Source organism: Somniosus microcephalus, chromosome 14 (genome assembly GCF_052327205.1).
Source record: "Somniosus microcephalus isolate GS21.2 chromosome 14, FLI_Smic_1.0, whole genome shotgun sequence".
Classification (NCBI taxonomy): domain Eukaryota; kingdom Metazoa; phylum Chordata; class Chondrichthyes; order Squaliformes; family Somniosidae; genus Somniosus; species Somniosus microcephalus.
In genome coordinates, this window is record NC_141000.1 from 5,369,437 (window position 1) to 5,385,036 (window position 15,600).

The following is a 15,600-nucleotide window of genomic DNA, read 5'->3' on the forward strand; positions in this document are numbered from 1 at the left end:
CTGACCTGCTCTGAGGCAATTGGATTTGAACCAATCAGTAAATAGCCTGTAAAGTAACAGCTGTGAATGTCAACTAATAAAATTCACAACTTGTTAACATATGCAAGGTAACAAAGGCCATTTGCTATTTAAATATCACAGATAATTTAACGGACTCCCAATCAACAGCAGGACAGTTCCAACCCGGCCAATTACCGCCCCATCAGTCTACTCTCAATCATCAGCAAAGTGCTGGAAGGTGTCATCGACAGTGCTATCAAGCAGCACTTACTCACCAATAATCTGCTCACTGATGCCCAGTTTGGGTTCCGCCAAGACCATCCGGTTCCCGACCTCATTACAACCTTGGTCCAAACATGGACAAAGGAGCTGAATTCCAGAGGTGAGGTGAGAGTGACTGCCCTTGACATCAAGGCAGCATTTGACCGAGTGTGGCGTCAAGGAGCCCTAGTAAAACTGAAGTCAATGGGAATCGGGGGGAAAACTCTCCACTGGCTGGAGTCATACCTAGCACAAAGGAAGATGGTTGTGGTAGTTGAAGGTCAATCATCACAGCCCCAGGACATTGCTGCAGGAGTTCCGCAGGGCAGTGTCCTAGGCCCAACCATCTTCAGCTGCTTCATCAATGAACTTCTCTCCAACATAAATGGGGATGTTCGCTGATGACTGCAGTGTTCAGCGCCATTCACAACTCCTCAGATAATGAAGCAGTCCATGCCCGCATGCAACAAGACCTGGACGACGTTCAGGCTTGGGCTGATAAGTGGCAGGTAACATTCGCGCCACAGAAGTGCCAGGCAATGACTATCTCCAACAAGCGAGAGTCTAACCACCACCCCTTGACATTCAATGGCATTACCATCACCGAATCCCCCACCATCAACATCCTGGGGGGTCACCATTAACCAGAAACTTAACTGGGCCAGCTACATAAATACTGTGGCAACAAGAGCAGATCAGAGGCTAGGTATTCTGTGGCGAGTGTCTCACCTCCTGACTCCCTAAAGCCTTTCCACTATCTACAAGGCACAAGTAAGGAGTGTGATGGAATACTCTCCACTTGCCTGGATGAGTGCAGCTCCAACAACACTCAAGAAGCTTGACACCATCCAGGACAAAGCAGTCCGCTTGATTGGCACCCCATCCACCACCTTAAACATTCACTCCCTCCACCACCGGTGCACCGTGGCTGCAGTGTGTACCATCTACAAGATGCACTGCAGCAACTCACCAAGGCTTCTTCGGCAGCACCTCCCAAACCCGCGACCTCTTCCACCTGGAAGGACAAGGGCAGCAGGCGCCTGGGAACACCACCACCTCCAAGTTCCCCTCCAAGTCACACACCATCCTGACTTAGAAATATATCACTGATCCTTCATTGCCGCTGGGTCAAAATCCTGGAACTCCCTCCCTAGTGGGAGTACCTTCACCACACGGACTGCAGCGGTTTATCACCTCCTTCTCAAGGGCGACTAGGGATGGGCAATAAATGCTGGCCTTGCCAGCGATGCGCACATCCCAGGAATGAATTTTAAAAAAGCTGATATCAAAATGTAGTCCTTACTGACCAGGCTGACTAAACAACAGCGGCCATTCCCCAACATATAGATGTCAATGCTGCTTAAACAGAAAACTAATATTTCAAATTCCAATTAAGTTGTGAAAATTGTATTTTACTCTGAAATTTATGCACCTCATGCAGGTTTGGCATCAAAGTATGAGAGTGCAACTTTAAACATTTTGAGTGATAAGAATATTACTGAAAAGGCAGTGATAGCAAAGAAGTTACACCACATTTCGCGGTACCTGGTCATCAGTGATATAGGAATTGAGTATACAAAGTAGTCATGGCTTACCTCTCTTGTGGTTGAAGAAGGAAGTACATAGCCATCAATAGACAGACCATGGCACTAAAATTTAAATTAAGACCAGGGTTAAAATAAAATCACTTGCATTTACATAGCTCCTTTTACATTGAAACGTCTCAAAGTGTTTCGTCTCATTTTCAATGGGGACAAGCGTGCAGGAGTGTCTTTCAATTTGATCTCCGTAAACACAATCTATTCATAACTTAATATTTGCATTAAAGTCATACTATATATCATAGAATCACACAGCACCAGAGGCCATTCGGCCCATCGTGCCTGTGCCGGCTCTTTGAAAGAGCTCTCCAATTAGTCCCACTCTCCCTGCTCTTTCCCCAGAGCCCTGTGAATTATTCCTTTTCAAGCATTTACCCAATTACCTTTTGAAAGTTACTATCGACTCTGCTTGCGCCACTCTTTCAGGCAGTGCGTTCCAGATCATAAATCTCACTGCGTAAAATAAATTCTCCTCATCTTCCCCCTGGTTCTTTTGCCAGTGATCTTCACTCTGTGTCCTCTGGTTACCGACCCTCCTGCCACTGGAAACAGTTTCTCCTTATTTACTTTATCAAAACCCCTCATCATTTTGAATCTCCCCATAACCTTCTCTGCTCTGACAACAACCTCAACTTCTCCAGTCTCTCCACATAACTGAAGTCCCTCACCCCTGGTACCATTCTAATAAATTGCCTCTGCATCCTCTCCAAGGCCTTGAAAGAAAGAAGAAGAAAGAAAGACTTGCATTTATATAGCGCCTTTCACGATTACCGGACATCCCAAAGCACTTTACAGCCAATGAAATATTTTGAAGTGTAGTCACTGTTGTAATGTAGGAAACGCGGCAGCCAATTTGCGCACAGCAAGCTCCCATGAACAGCAATGTGATAATGACCACATAATCTCATTTAATGATGTTGTTTGAGGGATAAATATTGGCCAGGACACCAGAGATAACCCCCCTGCTCTTCTTCAAAATAGTGCCATGGGATCTTTTACGTCCACCTGAGAGAGCAGACGGGGGCCTTGTTGTACGAGGCCCCTTGGGTCGGAGCGATCATATGATGATCAAATTCTTCATTAAGATGGAGAATGAAGTAGTCGACTCAGAGACTAGGGTCCTAAATTTAAATAAAGGAAACTACGATGATCTGAGGCGTGAGTTGGGTAGGATTGATTGGGGAATGTCACTCAAAGGGTTGACGGTGGATAGGCAATGGCAAACATTCAAAGACCGCATGGATGAACTACAGGATTTGTTCATCCCAGTTTGGCATAAAAATAAAACAAAAAAAGTGACTCAACCGTGGCTAACAAGGGAAATTAGGGATAGCATAAGATCCAAGGAGAGGACATATAAATTGGCCAGAAAAAGCAGTAAACCTGAGGATTGGGAGCAGTTTAGGATTCAACAAAGGAGGACAAAGGGATTAATTAAGAAAGGGAAAATAGAATATGAGAGTAAGCTGCAGGGAACATAAAAACTGACTGTAAAAGCTTTTATAGATATGTGAAGAGAAAAAGATTGGTGAAGTCAAGCGTAGGTCCCTTGCAGTCAGAATCAGGGGAATTTATAATGGGGAACAAAGAAATAGCAGACCAATTAAATACATATTTTGGTTCTGTCTTCACAAAGGAGGACACAAATAACCTCTCAGGGATGTCGGGGAACATAGGGTCTGATGAAAGGGAGGAACTGAAAGAAATCAGTATTTGTAGGGAAATGGTGTTGGGGAAATTGATGGGATTGAAGGCCGATAAATCCCCAGGGCCTGATAATCTACATCCTAGGGTACTTAAGGAAGTGGCCCTAGAAATAGTAGATGCATTGCTGATCATCTTCCAGCATTCGATGGAATCTGGAACAGTACCCATGGATTGGAGGGTAGCTAATGTTACCCCACTATTCAAAAAAGGTGGTAGAGAGAAAACGGGGAATTACAGACCGGTAAGCCTGACATCGGTAGTGGGGAAAATGCTAGAGTTCATTATAAAAGATGTAATAGCAGAGCACTTGGAAAACAGTGACAGGATCGGACAAAGTCAACATGGATTTACAAAAGGTAAATCGTGCTTGACTAATCTACTGGAATTTTTTGAGGATGTAACTGGTAAAATAGATAAGGGAGAACTAGTGGAAGAGGTGTATTTGGATTTTCAGAAGACTTTTGATAAGGTCCCGCACAAGAGATTAGCATGTAAAGTTAAGGCACATGGGATTGGGGGCAAGGTATTGACTTGGATAGAGAACTGGTTGGCAGACAGAAAGCAAAGAGTTGGAATAAACGGGTCTTTATCCGAGTGGCAGGCAGTGACTAGTGGGGTACCGCAGGGATCGGTCCTTGGACCCCAGCTATTCACAATATATATAAATGATCTAGACAAGGGAACTAGATGTAATATCGCCAAATTTGCAGACGACACAAAGCTGGGTGGGCTGTGTGCTGTGAGGAGGATGCCGAGAAACTCCAGAATGATTTGAACAGGTTGGGTGATTGGGCAGAAGCATGGCAGATGCAATATAACGTGGATAAATGTGAGGTTATCCACTTTGGTGGCAAAAACAGGAAGGCAGATTGTTATCTGAATGGCAATAGATTGGGAGAAGGGGAAGTGCAACGAGACCTGGGTGTCCTTATGCACCAGTCGCTGAAGGTAAGCAGGCAGGTGCAGCAGGCGGTTAAGAACGCAAATGGTATGTTGGCATTCCTAGCGAGAGGGTTTGAGTACAGGAACAAGGATGTCTTGCTGCAGTTGTACAGGGCCTTGGTGAGACCACATCTTGAGTATTGTGTGCAGTTTTGGTCGCCTTATCTGAGGAAGGATGTTCTTGCCATGGAAGGAGTTCAGCAAAGATTCACCAGGCTGATACCTGGGATGGCAGGAATGACATATGAGGAGAGATTGGGACGATGGGGCGTGTACTCGCTGGAGTTTAGAAGAATGAGAGGGGATCTCATTGAAACTTATAAAATTCTGACAGGACTGGACAGACTAGATGCAGGAAGGATGTTCCCGATGGCGGGAGAGTCCAGAACCAGGGGTCACAGTCTAAGGATAAGGGGTAGGCCATTTAGGACAGAAATGAGGAGGAATTTCTTCACCCAGAGAGTGGTGAACCTGTGGAATTCTCTACCACAGAAGGCAGTAGAGGCCAATACATTAAATATATTCAAGAAGGAGTTGGATATATTTCTTAAGGCTAAAGGGATCAAGGGATATGGGGAGAAAGCAGGGACCGGGTGCTGAATTTGGATGATCAGCCATGATCGCATTGAATGGCGGAGCAGGCTCGAGGGGCCGAATGGCCGACTCCTGCTCCTATCTTCTATGTTTCTATGGGCCTTGGTTTAACGTCTCATCCGAAAGACGGCACCACCGACAGTGCAGCACTCCCTCAGTACAGCACATCCTCCCTAAAGTGTGGAGTCCAGAATTGGACACAATACTCCAGGTGCCAGTGTTTTTTTTAAAGGTTTAGCATAACTTCCTTGCTTTTGTACTCGATGGGCTTGAATTTATAAAGCAAAGAATCCCATATGTAAGATTATCATGCATTAGTTGTTTTTTTTAGAATACTTGCTTTACTATCTTATAATCATCAGTACCTTATCATCATCAGTAATGGATTTATAATTGTGTGTAAGAATTAAATATGAAAGTCTGTAATCATTAACTGTATGCAATGGTAACCTGAATTATATATGACATGTAACCCTTTTACTTATAATTAAAGGTCTATGAGTGAGCTGTAACCAGGCAACCTGGGGCGAGAAAGAGGATTGCTATAGTGAAATAGGGAGGCTGTGGGTGAAGGTTGGATATCAGCCAGCAGTAAGGATGACAGAGTGCAGCTCGCCTGGGAACCAAGGTTAGGTGCAGTTTCCATTGTGCTGGAAAGTTATAACATCCACAGTGAATTTAAAACAAAAGCCAAGAGCAAGGACTGTATCTCAACCTGTGCAGAAATATTCCTTTTGTATTGCCATAACTATCCCAGATACGAGTCTTGGTTGTCAAAAACACAGAAACATAGAAAAATAGAAGCAGGAGTAGGCTATTCAGCCCTTCGAGCCTGCTCTGCCATTCAATATGATCATGGCTGATCCTCTATCTCAATACCATATTCCTGCTCTCTCCCCATATCCCTTGATGCCTTTTGTGTCTAGAAATCTATCTATCTCCTTCTTAAATATATTCAGTGACTTGGCCTCCACAGCTGTCTGTGGCAGAGAATTCCACAGGTTCACCACCTTCTGAGTGAAGAAATTTCTCCTCATCTCAGTCCTAAATGTCCTACCCCGTATCCTGAGACTGTGACCCCTCGTTATAGACCCCCCAGCCAGGGGAAACATCCTCCCTGCATCCAGTCTGTCTAGCCCTGTCAGAATTTTATACGTTTCCACGAGATCCCCTCTCATTCTTCTAAGCTCTAGTGAATACAGGCCTAGTCGAGCCAATCTCTCCTCAGCACCATTCGAGACTCGGCAGATACTGACGCAGTCCGTGTCCATATGCAGCAAGACATGGACAACATTCAGACTTGGGCTGACAAGTGGCAAGTAACATTTGCACCGCACAAGTGCCAGGCAATGACCATCTCCAACAAGCGAGACTCTAACCATATCCCCTTGACATTCAATGGCATTACCATCGCTGAATCCCCCACTATCAACATCCTGGGGGTTACCATTGATCAGAAACTGAACTGGACCAGCCATATAAATACTGTGGCTACAAGAGCAGGCCAGAGGCTGGTAATTCTGCGGCGAGTGTTTCACCTCCTGAGTCCCCAAAGCCTTTCCACCATCTACAAGGCACAAGTCAGGAGTGTGATGGAATACTCTCCACTTGCCTGGATGAGTGCAGCTCCAACAACACTCAAGAAGCTCGACACCATTCAGGATAAAGCAGCCCGCTTGATTGGCACTCCATCCACCACCTTCAACATTCACTCCCTCCACCACTGGCGCACTGTGGCTGCAGTGTGTACCATCTACAAGATGCACTGCAGCAACTCGCCAAAGCTCCTTCAACAGCACCTTCCAAACCCGCGACCTCTACCACTTAGAAGGACAAGGGCAGCAGACGCATGGGAACATCACCACCTACAAGTTCCCCTCCAAGCCACACACCATCCTGACTTGGACCTGTATCGCCGTTCCTTCACTGTCGCTGGGCCAAAATCCTGGAACTCCCTTCCTAACAGCATTGTGGGTGTACCTACACCATATGGACTGCAGCGGTTCAAGGCGGCGGCTCACCGCCATCTTCTCAAGGGCAATTAGGGATGGGCACTAAATGCAGGCCTAGCCAGCGATGCCCACATCCCATCAATGAATAAATAAAAAAATAAAAAAAGATGACAGTCCTGCCATCCCAGGAATCAGTCTGGTGAACCTTCGCTACACTCCCTCTATGGCAAGTATATCCTTTCTTAGGTAAGGAGACCAAAACTGCGCACAGTACTTCAAGTGTGGTCTCACCAAGGCCCTGTATAACTGTAGTAAGACATCCTTGCTCCTGTACTCAAAACCTCTTGCAATGAAGGCCAACATACCATCTGCCTTCCTAACTGCTTGCTGCACCTGCATGTTTGCTTTCAGTGACTGGTGTACAAGGACACCCAGGTCCCTTTGTACATCAACATTTCCCAATCTATCACCATTTAAATAATACTCTGCCTTTCTGTTTTTCCTACTTCACATTTATCCACGTTATACTGCATCTGCCATGTATTTGCCCACTCACTCAACTTGTCTAAATCGCCTTGAAGCCTCTTTGCATCCCAGAACTCACAATCCCACCTAGTTTCGTGTCGTCAGCAAACTTGGAAATATTACATTTGGTTCCCTCATCCAAATCATTGATATATATTGTGAATACAGGAAACTTTCGTTTAACTGGAGGTTAAATGTCCAGAAAGCTCTATCCACCGGCAAAATTCAGGAGTCGGTGCAGATAAGTTTTTTTACTTTTCGTCGTTTTTTTCTCCAGTCAGGCTCTGCAAGCATCTAGCTGAAGCTGTTGCTTAGCTACAGAGACGCTTGCAAGCTGCGCCAACTGTTTTGAAGCTAAGCAACAGGGTTTGTTGCTTCAGACGGAGCTCAGAAGCTCCGTATGTTATAACATTGGCGCTGGTTTCTACGGCAGTTTTGATGGGACAGCACCAGCTCGGTCCTGTCAGTGCTGGATACCAGAAAGTTTCCTGTAGCTGGGGCCCAAGCACTGATCCCTGCGGTACCCCACTAGACACCGCCTGCCACCCCGAAAAAGACCCAATTATTCCTACTCTCTGTTTCCTGTCTGTTAACCAATTTTCAATCCATGCCAGTATATTACCCCCAATCGCATGTGCTTTAACTTTGCACACTAACCTCTTATGTGGGACTTTATCAAAGGCCTTCTGAAAATCCAAATACACCACATCCACTGGTTCTCCCTTATCTATTCGACCAGTTACATCCTCAAAAAACTCCAGTAGGTTTGTCAAACACGATTTCCCTTTCATAAATCCATGTTGACTTTGTCTAATCCCGTTGATATTTTCTAAGTGTCCTGTTATCACATACTTTATAATAGACTCTAGCATTTTCCCTGCTACTGATGTTAGGCTAACCGGTCTGTCGTTCCCTGTTTTCTCTCTCCCGCCTTTTTTAAATAGTGGGGTTACATTTGCCACCCTCCAATCTGCAGGAACCGTTCCCGAATCTATAGAATTTTGGAAGATTACAACCAACCAAAACAGGTGATGTAAGAGTGTCATAAGACTAAAAAGACAAAAACCAGCATGGCATCTTTCTGATTGGGTTTGGGTGTCAGCCAGCGATTGGATCAGGAGGACACCATAGGTTCTGAATGAGAGTAAGGGTATAAGAAGGGGGTCTCAACAGCCACAAATTGTAGAAGATTTCAGAGACACAGTGGAAGATTTCAGGAAGAATCAAGGAGACATCCGGGAGATGAAGAGAGACGAGAGACAAGAGACACAGGGTGCAGCTTACTCACAGTTGCTGCTTCTACCCAGAGTATAAGTGATAATATGGGGTTGATTTTAACTGACCCGTGGAGTCGGGATTGGAGGAGTGCGGGGGGGTTAAAGTCCCGAATTCGGGGGTCCCGACACCATCCCACCCCTAACCCGCCTCCATGTAAGTTTCAAAGGAGGCGGGTACCCGCCCCGCACTGGAACCCGCCTACCCGAGGCGGGAAGGGATTAGTGCCAATTAACTGCCTGTTAACAGGTAGTTAACAGGCAGTTTTTAGCCTAATCCCTATTTTAAAGCTTGAAGTGGGGGATTCCTGACGGCTCCAAACCACGCCAAGTTAGAGGAGTCGGGCCTTCGGGTTGAAGGACTTGGAGAGGTCGAGATGTCGGTGTTCAGGTGAGTGATGGGTGCATGAGTGCAAAGGTAAGTATGTTTGGTGTGTGTAAAGTGTGGAAAGAAGTTTAAATGACCTGTACTTACCTTTTCAGCCTTCCTTCCTTTAGGTTTCAGGAGTCCATCATCTAACCGGCACAGAAAGCAGAATGGCTGCGAACCGTCAAAAGTGACAGCCTTCAGCTTTCTGTGCCAGTGAGATTTCTAACTGAGTCTGTGTAGAAGGACTCAGGTTAGAAGTAAGACTGTCAGGCCTAGAAATTCAGTATAGCCACTTTTCGGGCGGTAAAGTCGGGCGGCCGCTAAAGTTTGCGCCCGGCGCAAAGTCGAGCCCCCTTCGCCGATATTCAGTTGCATCGCCCTAAGAGGTTGCTGCTGCGCTAAAACAGGCGATGCACGACTATCATTAGGCGCTAAGCCGGCAGCCCGGGGCGCTAACACCGGAGGTTGGGCGCAGGGCAGGTGCGGCGAGCTGCTGATTGCCGGCAGACACTCTGGCTCCGGTGAGCTCTTAAAGGGGGAGGTGGATTGTTATTTTGAAAGGCCGAGACTAGTGTATTGTGTCTCCATCAGTTTGTTATTCCTCCTCCTCCTCCTCCTCCCCAAAGAAGGAGTGTTGCAAAACGGCTGCCTCTTCTACTGCAGGAGTGCCCTTTAATTTGCGCTCCCCGCGGCCTGCATCGGCTGAGCACCGTTCCACTCAACAGTCGCTAGGGCCGCCAGGCGCACAATGGGGCGGCGCAAGTGAAGTTCCGGTTCCGGGCGCACAAAGGGCGTTGCACGACGAAATGACGTCATGATCTGCGCGCGCAGATGAGCGCGCGCAATGACTTTGCGCCGGCGCTAAATGTCTACTGAAGTTGGGGCGAGGCGCAGATCGCGCTGCGCCCGGGCGCTAAGCGCCTAGCGCTCGAGATCTACTCCTCCTAAGGCGCTAACGGCTGGCGCAGCCAACTGAATTTCTAGGCCTCAGTGTTTGACAGCTTCAAACAGCTGTGAAACACTGATATTTCATCAGTCAAAACGTCTTGACAATTAAATTTCAGTCTGTGACATCACCTGTTGCCGGGTGGCCCTTAATTGGCCAGCTGAGCCCGCCCAGTGGGCTCAACAAGGTCAATCAAGTTAAAATCGCGTGGATTGGCCGCATCTCAATGGAGGCAGGACTACGACCCCGAACTTCTTCCCGACTGCTGAATGAAAATCACCCCCTATAAGTCTCAATTATTCACTATAAGCTGCTGCTCGAATAATGTAATGTACTAAGTCTTGCTTGCACTGAATAAAGTTAAATCACTGTCCCCAATATCGGTCAACCTCGAATCATTTGGAACCAGGGTCTCTCTGGGATTTTATACATATACTTTTTAACAGCCTTCTCAACTTTTCCTGCCACCTTCAAAGATTTGTGTACGTTCACCCCCAGGTCTCTCTGTTCCTGCGCCACCTTTAAAATTGTACTATATATCTAACATATACTGCAGCGGTTCAAGGCGGCGGCTCACCACCACCTTTTCAGGGCAACTAGGGATGGGCAATAAATGCCGGGCTTGCCGGTGGTGCCCACATCCCAGAAAGAATAACAAAATAGACAGAATATATTCTACTAACATAATTTTATAGCACATAAAATAAATTTTGAAAAAAGGAGTTTTAAGATATTGTGAATGTGAGATATTGTGAATGTGTGTATGATATTGTGAATGTGTGTGTGATATTGTGAATGTGTGTGTGATATTGTGAATGTGTGTATGATATTGTGAATGTGTGTGTGATATTGTGAATGTGTGTGTGATATTGTGAATGTGTGTGATATTGTGAATGTGTGTATGATATTGTGAATGTGTGTGTGATATTGTGAATGTGTGTGAGATATTGTGAATGTGTGTGCGATATTGTGAATGTGTGTGAGATATTGTGAATGTGTGTATGATATTGTGAATGTGTGTATGATATTGTGAATGTGTGTATGATAGTGAATGTGTGTATGATATTGTGAATGTGTGTGTGATATTGTGAATGTGTGTATGATATTGTGAATGTGTGTGTGATATTGTGAATGTGTGTGTGATATTGTGAATGTGTGTATGATAGTGAATGTGTGTATGATATTGTGAATGTGTGTGTGATATTGTGAATGTGTGTATGATATTGTGAATGTGTGTGTGATATTGTGAATGTGTGTGTGATATTGTGAATGTGTGTGAGATATTGTGAATGTGTGTGCGATATTGTGAATGTGTGTATGATATTGTGAATGTGTGTATGATATTGTGAATGTGTGTATGATATTGTGAATGTGTGTGTGATATTGTGAATGTGTGTGTGATATTGTGAATGTGTGTGAGATATTGTGAATGTGTGTGCGACATTGTGAATGTGTGTGAGATATTGTGAATGTGTGTGTGATATTGTGAATGTGTGTATGATATTGTGAATGTGTGTGTGATATTGTGAATGTGTGTGTGATATTGTGAATGTGTGTGTGATATTGTGAATGTGTGTGTGATATTGTGAATGTGTGTGTGATATTGTGAATGTGTGTGAGATATTGTGAATGTGTGTGTGATATTGTGAATGTGTGTGTGATATTGTGAATGTGTGTGTGATATTGTGAATGTGTGTGTGATATTGTGAATGTGTGAGATATTGTGAATGTGTGTATGATATTGTGAATGTGTGTGCTATTGTGAATGTGTGTGTGATATTGTGAATGTGTGTATGATAGTGAATGTGTGTGTGATATTGTGAATGTGTGTGTGATATTGTGAATGTGTGTGTGATAGTGAATGTGTGTGAGATATTGTGAATGCGTGTATGATATTGTGAATGTGTGTGTGATAGTGAATGTGTGTGTGATATTGTGAATGTGTGTGATATTGTGAATGTGTGTGAGATATTGTGAATGTGTGTGATATTGTGAATGTGTGTGTGATATTGTGAATGTGTGTGAGATATTGTGAATGTGTGTATGATATTGTGAATGTGTATATGATATTGTGAATGTGTGTGTGATATTGTGAATGTGTGTATGATATTGTGAATGTGTGTGATATTGTGAATGTGTGTGTGATATTGTGAATGAGTGTATGATATTGTGAATGTGTGTGAGATATTGTGAATGTGTGTGAGATATTGTGAATGTGTGTGTGATATTGTGAATGTGTGTGATATTGTGAATGTGTGTGAGATATTGTGAATGTGTGTATATATTGTGAATGTGTGTGTGATATTGTGAATGTGTGTGTGTGATATTGTGAATGTGTGTATGATATTGTGAATGTGTGTGAGATATTGTGAATGTGTGTATGATATTGTGAATGTGTGTGAGATATTGTGAATGTGTGTATGATATTGTGAATGTGTGTATGATATTGTGAATGTGTGTGTGATATTGTGAATGTGTGTGATATTGTGAATGTGTGTATGATATTGTGAATGTGTGTGAGATATTGTGAATGTGTGTATGATATTGTGAATGTGTGTATGATATTGTGAATGTGTGTGTGATATTGTGAATGTGTGTGTGATATTGTGAATGTGTGTATGATATTGTGAATGTGTGTGTGATATTGTGAATGTGTGTGTGATATTGTGAATGTGTGTGTGATATTGTGAATGTGTGTGTGATATTGTGAATGTGTGTATGATATTGTGAATGTGTGTGTGATATTGTGAATGTGTGTGATATTGTGAATGTGTGTATGATATTGTGAATGTGTGTGTGATATTGTGAATGTGTGTGTGATATTGTGAATGTGTGTGAGATATTGTGAATGTGTGTGTGATATTGTGAATGTGTGTATGATATTGTGAATGTGTGTGAGATATTGTGAATGTGTGTGTGATATTGTGAATGTGTGTATGATATTGTGAATGTGTGTGAGATATTGTGAATGTGTGTGTGATATTGTGAATGTGTGTATGATATTGTGAATGTGTGTATGATATTGTGAATGTGTGTGATATTGTGAATGTGTGTGAGATATTGTGAATGTGTGTATGATATTGTGAATGTGTGAGATATTGTGAATGTGTGTGTGATATTGTGAATGTGTGAGATATTGTGAATGTGTGTGTGATATTGTGAATGTGTGTGAGATATTGTGAATGTGTGTGTGATATTGTGAATGTGTGTGTGATATTGTGAATGTGTGTGTGATATTGTGAATGTGTGTGTGATATTGTGAATGTGTGTGTGATATTGTGAATGTGTGTGAGATATTGTGAATGTGTGTATGATATTGTGAATGTGTGTGTGATATTGTGAATGTGTGTATGATATTGTGAAGGTGTGTGTGATATTGTGAATGTGTGTGTGATATTGTGAATGTGTGTGAGATATTGTGAATGTGTGTGAGATATTGTGAATGTGCGTGTGATATTGTGAATGTATGTGTGATATTGTGAATGTGTGTGTGATATTGTGAATGTGTGTGTGATATTGTGAATGTGTGTGAGATATTGTGAATGTGTGTGTGATATTGTGAATGTGTGTATGATATTGTGAATGTGTGTATATTGTGAATGTGTGTATGATATTGTGATTGTGTGTGTGATATTGTGAATGTGTGTATGATATTGTGAATGTATGTGTGATATTGTGAATGTGTGTGTGATATTGTGAATGTGTGTGAGATATTGTGAATGTGTGTGTGATATTGTGAATGTGTGTATGATATTGTGAATGTGTGTATGATATTGTGAATGTGTGTGTGATATTGTGAATGTGTGTGATATTGTGAATGTGTGTATGATATTGTGAATGTGTGTGAGATATTGTGAATGTGTGTGTGATATTGTGAATGTGTGTGAGATATTGTGAATGTGTGTGTGATATTGTGAATGTGTGTATGATATTGTGAATGTGTGTGTGATATTGTGAATGTGTGTGTGATATTGTGAACGTGTGTGTGATATTGTGAATGTGTGTATGATATTGTGAATGTGTGTGTGATATTGTGAATGTGTGTGTGATATTGTGAATGTGTGTGAGATATTGTGAATGTGTGTGATATTGTGAATGTGTGTGTGATATTGCGAATGTGTGTGTGATATTGTGAATGTGTGTGAGATATTGTGAATGTGTGTATGATATTGTAAATATGTGTGTGATATTGTGAATGTGTGTGAGATATTGTGAATGTGTTTGTGATTTTAAACACACATGAACTTGGGAGTGGAAAAGGGGTCCGGGTGTTAACTGTGTTATAGTCTTCAATGACCAGAAAAACACTGCTCCCTCCACCCACATCTTCTGCCCAGCTTGGTTGCAAAGGTTATTGGGAAAGGGACAAGTACAGTGACCAATGCAGGAAATATAACAAATGTTACAGTAGGAATTTGCAAATTGTGTTCCTGCATCCGTGTGCAGCAAGAACACAAGGAAAAGCCGAGGATGTGTCAGGTCCCCCGTCCCATCGGCTCACTGAAGCCTGTCCTTCGAGTACTGCAGCTCACCCAACACTGCTTCTAAATCTTCCTAATGGATACTTAGAGTAGATTATACCTCATCAGGGTCTCCCCTTGAACATGGTGCCTGGTAGTGTGCACTACTGGAGAGAAGAGTTTAAGTGGGCAAGGTTTGAACGGGAAACAGTTTCCGTTCTTTTAACTCTTGCTGATGCCAAATCTTATGGAAGATGCCTAAAAACAATTCAGCTGTAAAACACATCACTTACTTTACCTACTTAAGGTTACATTTTAAAATATGTTTACATTTATCCTAAGTTATAAATGGTCTCGGCCGTACAACACAAGAAGTACAATTATTGGTTTCAAAAAACACTGAAATGCTCCCAAATCATTTGTTGTTGATCAGAAGATGAAAGCTCACTTGTCTGTAGCTGGTACTTCCATTATTTCAAAAGTCAGGTAACAAGACATGGTAACATACTGTCCAAGCTTCAAGACTGTTGCAGAATGTCAGGAGTTGAGTGTGTGGAGTCGGATAAATCCAGATACTTTCTATCCCTCTGTTCCAGACCATGCATAAACCCAACAGCGTCTTGTTTCCGATGAAGCACGTGTAACTCTTATTAATAGGTGTCAGCTGTGGCTCAGTGGGCGGCACTCTCATCTCTGAGTCATGAAGGTTGAGAGTTCAAAACCCCTCCAGAGACTTGAGCACGAAATCCAGGCTGACACTCCCAGTGCAGTGCTGAGGGAGCGCTGCACTGTCGGAGGTGCTGTCTTTCGGATGAGATGTTAAACTGAGGCCCGGTCTGCTCTCTCACGTGGATGTAAAAGATCCCATGGGACTATATCTAAGAAGATCAGGGGAGTTATCCCCGCTCTCCTGGCCAATATTTATCCTTCAAACAACAGCACTGAAACAGATTATCTGATCATTACCT

The 15,600-nt window shown here is 43.4% G+C and overlaps 1 protein-coding gene across 2 annotated transcripts in view; it reads right to left on the bottom strand.

Moving 5' to 3' along the window:
• The window catches only part of LOC147107294 (phosphorylase b kinase regulatory subunit alpha, liver isoform-like), a 157,293-nt gene that overhangs the window by 14,817 nt on the left and 126,876 nt on the right, over window positions 1-15,600 (bottom strand). For both annotated transcript variants that reach the window (XM_086006176.1, XM_086006175.1), the window contains one exon: window positions 1,857-1,910. In XM_086006176.1, the coding sequence (XP_085862302.1) occupies window positions 1,857-1,910 (54 nt within the window). The remainder of the gene's footprint in view (window positions 1-1,856; window positions 1,911-15,600) is intronic.